Below are 10,766 nucleotides of genomic sequence, written 5' to 3' on the forward strand. Positions count from 1 at the left end.
TCTCCGACTCAGAACCTACAAGTTCAAAGTAAAATGTTAACTAATAAACAGTGTCATAAAGCCACAGTTTTACCATAACTAATAAACAGTGTCATGAAGCCACAGTTTTACCATTGTTGTAATAACACAGTGAAGCTTGTTATAACCTACAAGTTCAAAGTAAAATGTTGACTAATAAACAGTGTCATGAAGCCACAGTTTTACCATTGTTGTAACAATACCGTGAGGCTTAATATAACCTACATATTACTTAATATTTTTATTGCCAACACCTTGAAACTTTATCAAATTGCATAACACACATTTTCGAGACAGTTTATTTCTGTTTTGTTTTCTTAGGTGAGTATAAATGAAAATATGCCATTTAAGGTTGATAAACGTAGAAATATAATTTTCCTCTTAAAACGTAATATTCTTTAAATTTCATTTTTGTACTTGTTTTTATTCATACTCTTCAATGGATAAACTATTTTCTCAATTTGGTTGTCAAATTAGCTCACCTTTTAAGGTTGATTTTGGTGATAGTTTGCACCCAATTTTTTACATTGTTCATATCATCAGCTCATCTTTGCAACTTTGATTTAAATGTAAAAATTTACATTCAGTTTTTATATTATTAGTTTCAGAAGTTTGTGTTTGTATGTTTGACCTCAGTGATGATTTACACCCAGTTTTCATAGTGTTAATCTTACCTTAGTATCCATAAGTTTGTCTTCAGTTGTAATTTACACCCAGTTTTGATAATCTTAGTCTCATCAACTTGTCTTTGTAAGTTTGACTTTAGTAGTAATTTCCTTAGAATTTGGCTGGAATTTTTGATGAGATTTAGAGATTTAAAGAGTTAGATAGGAGAATTAGTTTTTCCAGGAATAGATAAATGGTAAAGTGTTGATTTTCTTGATGAGGTTTAAAGAAGGAGATAGGAGAATTAGTTTTTCCAGGAACAGATAAATAGTAAAATGTTGATTTTCTTGCAGGAATTAGCAATCATGCAGTTCTTGGCTATTCATCTTGACAAAAAAGATTTTTTTGGAAAGTCTGATCCATTTCTGTGTTTTTACAGGTGTAATGAAGATAACAGGTAGTTTAAACAAAAATTTTTTTTGATATAATTTCTCTGTAATGTAGGATGTTTCGGATCTGTTTTATACTTTTTTATCCAGCTAATGCAAAATTAAAATGTATATTTATGTATCGTGTTTGATGTATATTACATACTTTATGTATTAAACAGTGTCTTTACAATTTTTTTTTCTACATTATCACCTATAATGTGAAGACCAAACAAAGTATTTTAGATTACATTATTTAATTCTGAATAAATTAATATTTTAACTGTTATGCAGGATGTATAATAAACATATCTTGTTGTAGATATAGTTAGTAAATAGAATTGTATTGGTACGATGAACTATATTTTTTGTATATATGTGTGTATGTATATAATTTATATATATGTATATTTATTTACAGTTACTCAGTTGTTCATAAAACAGAGGTTATCAAGTGCACACTAAACCCTACATGGAAACCCTTCACCATACCTGTTAGAAGGTTGTGTAATGGTGATTATGATAGATCTATTAAAGTAGAATGCTATGATTGGGACAGTGATGGAAGGTGAGTGTCTTAACTCTCTCAGTATGGGCTTGGTCAATTTGACCAACCACGTGACCTCCTTGTACTTGTTTAAAGTCTTTATAGATTTAATACTACTATCTTTAATATAGTGTGTGTATCACAAAATTTGGCAAAACATTATAAGTCCTGCACATACAAAAAAAATCTTATTTTTAGTGATAACACTTGGAGATGGCTTGAATGGGTAATGAAGAAAAACTTATATTAAAGTTTTCCTCATTCCGCATTTAAGCCATCTCCGAGCATTATTAGTCTCAAAATGGGTTCCTCATCATTGAATTATTTTTAGTGAAGTATTTTTTGTAAACTAAAAAAAGATTTGTCCATGAACATTTGGAGTATTTCTTTTGAATTATCTGTATGCAAAGTGATTTTCATGTTAAGATTGAAAATACTTTTCTTCATCTAAAAAATCTCAAATTTCATTTGTGTAATCTCTAAAACCTCCTATATACATTTCAAATGTTTGTTTTCAGTAAAACTTTGTATTTTATCTGTTATTTTCTCTATCCTAACTCTATACAAGGTTGGTCAATTTGATCAACCTCGTAACCATGAAGAAGTCTTGATAGAAATGAATAAAAATTCTATAACTTGAGTGCTTTCGAAAGGTGGACCTTTGTTCTTTAGTTTGCCCCTGAAGAAGAAAGGTACATCTTTCAAACATGCTCAGGTTATAGGGTTTTTATTCATAACTACTACTCGTGCCATTGTAAGTTGTAAATCACTTGGGGGATGTGTAGTTCAAGTTACGCCATCAAATTATGTTACCCAAGAGCTGCTTGTGCATGCCTCGTGAAATATTTCTGAAATGTGTCTGCTCTCCAAATTATCCTTTTAAAATTTTATTTTTATCCTTAAATGATTTTGTATGTAACCAGTTGATTAGAAACACATATAGATACTGACAAGCCAAAATATTAACTTGGAACCTCCAGTCTTCTTGTTTTATTAAAATAAATGTGTGACATGCCCTTCCCATATCATTCTCTCTGACATTGCTATTGGATTTTTTATAACCAATAGAAAGAGCAACTTTTTTTTTACAACATTTCTTATGTGGTTATTTAATCTTGAGACCCATTAGTAGATATTTATTCTCAGTTTTATTATTTGTAATTGTGGTGTTCTCCTTTAAGCAGCTAACCTATTTATAGCTTAGTTAGAAAGCTAATTGATTCATAGTTGTTTTGGTACATTCTATTCTAGTGCTTGATATATTTTTTGTCTTGTAAAATTCATATTTGGAAGGATCTTTAATTATTTTGTGGAGAACCAACATAATACGAAAAACTAGTACTAAGGGAGTACTCTCAAGTATAAATTACTAAAATAAGCTTCAACTCTAATGTGATTCCAAAATTTCTTGTTTTTCATGTATATTTTTTACTTATCTTTATATATCTTTGGAAAAAAAAGTAACTGAAATTTAAGGAATTAGAAACTTATTAAGTCAGGTAACAAATGGTAAATGGAACACAATATTGAATAAAACAATTTTACGAGACCAGCTCATGTGATTTTAACTTGGCTGCTTGGTTACTTTAAGTTCTCCTGTTTGGATTAATTGCTTGTAACCTACTCAAATAGTGTCTAAATGTCATTGTATAATAATAATAATATAAAACAAAGGTAAAAAGCTTAGAAAGCTGATGCTGTTAGAATACATAATTGTAATCATCTGTTAAAATCTGCAGTCATTCTAGTAAAGAAAAAGATATTATTAATTTTATTTTATATTTTTCAATTTTTTCTCCTCTGTACAATACAGTTTGTATCAGGATAGACAAAATAAGGGATAAACGTAAAATTTTATTGAAAAAAAACAAATTTTGATATTCATGTAGGAGGTTCTAGAGGATATGCAAATGAAATATGAAAACTGTAAGGTAAAAATAAATGTTTTTATTCTTATCATGAAAGTTACCTTTCATTCAGCCTGGTTCAGTAAAGGCTTCATGAATTCACAGAAAAACCTTTAGTAGAGATATTTTATGAAACAAGAGGGAATCCTCAGTAGCCATGGCACTTAAAATTATTTTAGGCATGATTAGAGTAATCTATGTGACCTTTTTTTCCCCCTATATATTAGCTATATTTTTATGGGCCAGCAATACCATGCGTAGGGGTGCATGTAAACCCAATTCAATTTTATTACTCATCAGGATCATTACCAGCCTACCCTCAAATTGAAATTCTTTTAGGCAGGATTAGAGTACATTAATCTATGAGACCTTTGGTGTGGTCAAATAAACCAGTTGAAAGGGTCCAAAACTGTAATTAGATCTCAAATTGGTCAAGAGATGATGGAGCTATGAGCTAAGAGTTTGTACTTGAAAAAAAACAAAAATACTCAGAGCAGCTATTTGAGCTGTAGCTAAAAGTCTTATTTTTTTGGATACAACAGATGTATTATATTTATTTACTAAAAGCTTTTCAAATTTAATAAAGGTATATTTAGTAAATTCAGAATTATTGAGACATTACTCTACATAGCTTCACAAAAATGGGGCTGATCCAGTAGGGCAACATCATTGATATAGGGTTATCCCTCTGTGCATATGGCTGGTCCATTGGACCAAACCCATATTGTAGAATTAATGTTTATTATAATTCTAAATTCACTCATTCTATCTTCACAAAATTTAGTAAACATTAGAATTTATGTAGTACATAAAAAAATCAGAATTTTCAATAAAGTATATCTACTAAAGATTTGTCTGTGAATTTACTGAATCAGCCTATTTCAGAATCTGACTACTCTGAGTGTAAGGTGATTTTCATGTTAAGAATAGAAATACATTTCTTAATCTTAAAGTTTACATATTTCATTTGTATGACCTCTAGAATCTCCTAAATGAATATCAAAAGTTTTTCAGTATAACTTTCTATTTTCTTTCTTATTTTCTCTACCTTAACACTAACTGTATATGAGATTAGTCAATTTGACAGAACCTGTAACCACCACATTAAAAGCAACAACAAAATATAATATATCTAAGTCAGTTTTTTTTCTTTTCTACAATAACTGCATGTTATAACACACAATTACAGTTATTTGTCCTAAAATTTTCTGTCCACTAATCTTTCCCAGTTGCTTTAATTTAATTTTGTTTTATAGCTGTGTCTAATGACTGAAGTAGCATAATAAAGCAATAAACCACCTAACAAAAACTTAATGCAAGTTATAATAAACTTATTGAATTACATCATGCATGAGCAGCTCATATGCTTTCCTCATGGAGAAATTTTTATTTAATTTTTCTTATCTGATCTAATATGTTTCTAATATTTACATTGTAATTTCTTTCATAACAAAAATAAAAGTATACATAAAAAACAAGAAATTTAATACTTACATGTTGGTCTTATGCTTTTTTTTCTTTTAAAGTCTTATTTATTTCAAACATACAACTTACAATGCAAAATACATACAAATAATACAGTGTCCTGTAAATATTATCATTTAATTGGCTTTCTAATTAAGCCATAAGCAGGTTTAAATAATTGGTTAGGTTGATTGAGGTGACTTGGTGATAACAAAGAATGAAATTGTAGGGTGAATATTTCATAAGATGTTGTTAGAATGAACTAGTCTTATAAAGAATTCAGTAAACTAGAATCATATATTTTTACTGATTATAAATAATAAAATAGCAAATGCCAGAGAGAATTATTGATATTTTTTGAAAGATAGGATGTGATAGAAAGGTGGGAATGTGGGTTTAACTTTCTTTTTATATCTCAGTAAAGTAAAAATATTAATTTAGAATATATTTTAGCAATACCTACACTATAAATATTGTGTTAAGCTAAGGAGCTCAAATAGGGGTAGAAAAATATCTAAAATGGGCAGTTTGGAGGGAAGAAGTGTCATTTGGTACAGAGAAGTGGAGATTGAGAATTTATTTAAACATTTCCCCGATTAATCTTTAGGTAGTATATAACCTATGTTTTTATGACAAGTTTATTGATGTACATTGATGACAAAGTAGTGTAATTAAGTTTGAATGTTGCTCTTTAAAAGGTTGTGACACGTGCACTTTGAACTCTACCCATACACACAGGTTTAAATGATATAAAATGATGAAGATACTTCAAAGATAAATTAAATTAGAAAATTTTCTTTCCCATGAAATATCTCGGTTTGAGTTATCTTTTTTTTTCAGTCATGTATTTAGTCTAAATAAACTTTAACCATCTCTTACAGCATATTTTTCAGTCTTGTATTTAGTCTAAGTAAATGTTTACCATCTCTTACAGCATGTTTTTAAGTCTTGTATTTAGTCTAAGTAAATGTTTACCATCTCTTACAGTATGTTTTTCAGTCTAATATTTAGTCTAATTAAACTTTAACCATCTCTTACAGCATATTTTTCAGTCTTGTATTTAGTCTAAGTAAATGTTTACCATCTCTTACAGCATGTTTTTAAGTCTTGTATTTAGTCTAAGTAAATGTTTACCATCTATTACAGCATGTTTTTAAGTCTTGTATTTAGTCTAAGTAAATGTTTACCATCTCTTACAGCATGTTTTTAAGTCTTGTATTTAGTCTAAGTAAATGTTTACCATCTATTACAGTATGTTTTTAAGTCTTGTATTTAGTCTAAGTAAATGTTTACCATCTCTTACAGCATGTTTTTTAGTCTTGTATTTAGTCTAAGTAAATGTTTACCATCTATTACAGCATGTTTTTCAGTCTTGTATTTAGTCTAAGTAAATGTTTACCATCTATTACAGCATGTTTTTAAGTCTTGTATTTAGTCTAAGTAAATGTTTACCATCTCTTACAGCATGTTTTTCAGTCTTGTATTTAGTCCAAGTAAATGCTTACCATCTATTACAGCATGTTTTCAGTCTTGTATTTAGTCTAAGTAAATGTTTACCATCTTTTACAGCATGTTTTTCAGTCTTGTATTTAGTCTAAGTAAATGTTTACCATCTCTTACAGTATGTTTTTAAGTCTTGTATTTAGTCTAAGTAAATGTTTACCATCTCTTACAGCATGTTTTTCAGTCTTGTATTTAGTCTAAGCAAACTTTTACCATCTCAAACAGCATATTTTTCAGTCTTGTATTTAGTCTAAGTAAATGTTTACCATCTCTTACAGCATGTTTTTAAGTCTTGTATTTAGTCTAAGCAAACTTTTACCATCTCTCACAGCATGTTTTTCAGTCTAATATTTAGTCTAATTAAACTTTAACCATCTATTACAGCATGTTTTTCAATTCTATGTTAAGGGATGTATGTTTCATGTTTCTAGACATGAAGTTAAAAAAATTCCGATATATCTAATCTGTTGAGTCAGTTGATATGTGTCCCATGTTTCTAGATATTTAGCTAAAAGATACTCTGCCATTGTTAATCTAGTGAGGTAGTAAATATGTGTCTCGTGTTTCTAGGTCTATATGTGAAAGAAGTTCTGGCATTAATAATCTACTAAATCAATTGATGTGTTTCTCATTTTTCTATGCATATAATTAAAATTATGTGAAAACTTCTACCAGAAGAGGTGCTAAGAATCTCCAATTACAATTAATAATAAGTAGCTTTACTTATGAGTAACAAGCAAACTACAAAATGCTTCTGCAGTCACACTGGCTTAGGTTGTCAGTTGGATATCCATGCTGTTGTCAGTTTTTTAAGCCCTTAACTCAAGAACACCTGACAAGGTTGAGTCTGTTAGCAAATTATTAAGCACGGAAGCAAAATTTTCATGAGTTAAACTTCATGTACTATGCCTATTACATTTGGCCAAGGGTGGTGCCAGCTCACTGGGGGGCCCTGAACACGAATATTTTCGAACCCCTCTTCACACAAATGAACACACATCCTAAAAACATATTAATTACAATATTTCAACAAACCAAAAATACACCAACACAACACATACTAATACAATTGTTAAAAAAGTCATTTCCACTCACCCACTAACACCACTGTGGTGGTATCTTTCTCAAATCGTGCACACACTGTGTTTACTACACTTACGTGCATGCTCTGCACATATGCCTATATAAGAAGTGTCTTGATGTTGCAGTTTTCAAATATTGTACATTATCGAATGATGTGTTTTTGGATCACTTTCATTGATATCACTTTTTTCTTCTTCAAATGAGTACATTATTAAAATATCAAAGCAAGACTGGTGAAAATAATAATAAACAAAATACCACTTAATTGGAAGCCCCTTGAGTTGCTTGGGGCCCTAAGCAATTGCTTAGTCTGCTAATTCTTAGCACCATCACCTCTGTTTAGCAAATGTAGTTATTACATAAACACATATAAATGTACATAGCATTGAATTTGAGGAAAGTAAGAGATAACATATAATTTAGTTATTACTATTTGATAACTTATTGTTACGACAGCGGAAGTCACGTGACACTGCTGGCGCATGAGTGACTGAGTTTCTCGAATTATCATGGAACTCCTTGAATTTTAAAGTAGCCTCTTTGTTAGTGTATAAGCCTGGCGAGAAGGCCAGTGACAATGTTGATGAAAAATCAAACAGTAGCTATGGTAAGTTTTGGGTAATTTACGATTCTGTTTCGAGCTAGTGTGTGTTTTGCACTCGTAGAGAGCAAAGTTATCAAGATTGTGAATCGCTGTGATTTATAGTGTGTATTATAAATGTTGTTAAGTTTAAAGTGACAAGAAACGTACTGACTGTGGAATTACTGTGTACTAAAAGTTTGTATCGAGGAAGAATAAACTGGTTTAATAAAGAAAGGACTTGTATCGCTAAAGTTCCTCGGAAATAATTTCTACTGGAAATTAACAAACAAACCGATACGTAACATTATTATAAATTACATAAACACATATAAACTTGTGTCTTATTTAGTATATGACAAGTTCTGACTATATGTACACAGAAAAAAGCACATCCTATGTGTATATTACCTCTCATGCATCTAGACATATGTTGCTTGTTTTAATTCACTAGCATATTAATGGGCTTATGAAGAGATCAAACCAGAGATTACCTGGTCTCAAGAGTGGGAAGGTAACTTAAGAAATGTTAGGATAAATTCAAACCTTTTCACACTACTGAATTAGTTGATATGTGTCTCATCTTTATAGTTAAAAGAAACTATCACATTTTTAACCCTCTCACAATGGGTAGGTCAAAGTGGGCATATCATGACCTTTTACAGAGGTACATTCAAAATTTAATTATTATCAATGTATACGAATAAACAGCAAAAAAACAAAACAATAGATACTATATCTCGTTTTTTTGTGTATATTTTTTGTTTCTTGTCACACGAGTAACTAAAATATAAAAATTTGAAACTTGTTAGGTTATATAAGACAGTGAAAAAAAATTCTTCTAGCGTACCCTCTCGATGAGCTTGTGCATTATATCACTTAACATGGTAACTTGAGCTACTTTGTTCATTGAGTGATTTATATCTTGTGTGTCAGGATTATTAGTCAGATACTGTTCAAAGGGCAATAAAACAATAAAATTCCAAAACACACTATAGCTTTATCCAGATGAGAGTTTCTCTTCTCTGCCCATCTAAGCATTGGTATGAATCTTACCTCACTTGCTCCAGCCTATATACCCCATTATATTGCCCAAAGCAAGTTAAATATTGTGATTCTCTTTACCTACTTTATAGTGCCCCCTATCCCAGCTCCCTTTTATTACTACCTATTCATTTTTTTCGATGCCAGCATGTTACAACAAGTTTTATGTGCTTGCTGTGGGTTTCTTTTCAGTCTTGAATGGCTTTAGACGATTCCTTTTTTTAGACTTGTCTTTTTTTGGGTCTTGTGTTTGTTGTCTATTTACTCCCCCCTCCCCAAAAAAAATTTCTGAGACACTTTCAGATATGAATTCACAACTTCACATCTCTGACAAGGAGTTGCCTAATGCTCCTACTCTGCCACCTCTGGAGTTTAATGTTACCTGGACATTGGGGAGCCAACCCCCTGTCTGCAGAAGATGTCCAGTCCCACATATGCAGAGAGGTGGAGTCTTACATGAGGTCTGATGTTTTTTCTCCTGTTAGCTCAGAGGCTGAGGTTGTGGGGGTTAGGGGCTGACTGATAAGAATACAGAATCTATTTTACCTGTTTCTTCCTTGCTCAGTCATCTAATTATGAGCCTAGAACCCCCTGCACCATTTTTGCGACTAGTACATTAAATTTGTGATGTCTTGAGCTTTTCTCCTGCTTCTTATGGCTCTCCTCCTCTGTTGGGGGGGGGGGGCAGTCATTTGGCTGATTACCTGGTCTTTCCACCTTTGTCAGACATAGTTGTGCATGCTAGGTTATTTGCTGATCTAATGTGAGAGGGTGGTGCCATGCTTTGTCTTCTCCATTTATCAGATCATCATGCCTTAGCTTTCTATCACTTGGAGAACCAATGTTTCGATTCTCAGAGATTAGATCCTCTTTGTGGTTCTAGGCCTGATGCCACTGTTCATGTTAACCATTTTTCCTGAATTTGTCTGTTCCTTACAACAACTTTTCTTGCAGTTTTCTTGCAACTGTTATATGAGGCCTATCACAGACATCCTGTTCAATTTTCAGAGGATCTTAAATCATATAATGACTTTTGCTTTGGTAAGGTTGTCAGCTTCTGCTCTCCTTGGTAACTTGGTTGGTTTATTGCTGATATCTTTTGGAGAGAGAGATGCCTTGCTTGAGGGAGTTGAACTTCCTTTTACAGCCCTCAGAGAAGCTTTTCTCAGACATTCAATTTTTTCAGGTATTTCAGATTCTCTTTTAACACTGGCCTTTTGCTGTTCACAATCTTCTACATGATGGGTTTCCTGCATTTCCTGTTTGTTTGTAATACCAATGAAGATGAGCAATTGGCTACCTGTCATCAAACTTCCTAAAAAGTGCATGAGACAGGTTTTTCAGTTTCATGCTCTTCCAATCGGGCCTTGCATCTACCCCCATATGTCTTTTGTGGGTAGTCAGATCATTTTCACATTATCTTCACTCTAGAGCATTCACACTCAAATTTATATCAACGACTGGCTTCTTTTTGCTCCTTCCCACCACTTCCCTTTTATCTTAAGCTGTGAGTGCTGGGTTTCTCATCACAACGGAGTAGTCTATTCTTACTCTCACACAATACCTTGTTCATTTAGGGGCGTTTT

At 31.6% G+C, this 10,766-nt stretch overlaps 1 protein-coding gene across 1 annotated transcript in view; it reads left to right on the top strand.

Annotated features, from left to right (window-relative positions):
• LOC106464370 (copine-8-like) overlaps positions 1 to 9,800 on the top strand; it is a 55,801-nt gene extending 46,001 nt beyond the window's left edge. The window contains exons 8-10 of the mRNA XM_013924507.2: positions 978 to 1,081; positions 1,474 to 1,620; positions 9,746 to 9,800. Coding sequence (XP_013779961.1) covers positions 978 to 1,081; positions 1,474 to 1,620; positions 9,746 to 9,800 — 306 coding nt within the window. The remainder of the gene's footprint in view (positions 1 to 977; positions 1,082 to 1,473; positions 1,621 to 9,745) is intronic.
• Positions 9,801 to 10,766: the final 966 nt, after the last annotated feature.

The sequence above is a fragment of the Limulus polyphemus genome, unplaced genomic scaffold (assembly GCF_000517525.1).
Source record: "Limulus polyphemus unplaced genomic scaffold, Limulus_polyphemus-2.1.2 Scaffold1631, whole genome shotgun sequence".
In the NCBI taxonomy this organism is placed as follows: Eukaryota; Metazoa; Arthropoda; class Merostomata; order Xiphosura; family Limulidae; genus Limulus; species Limulus polyphemus.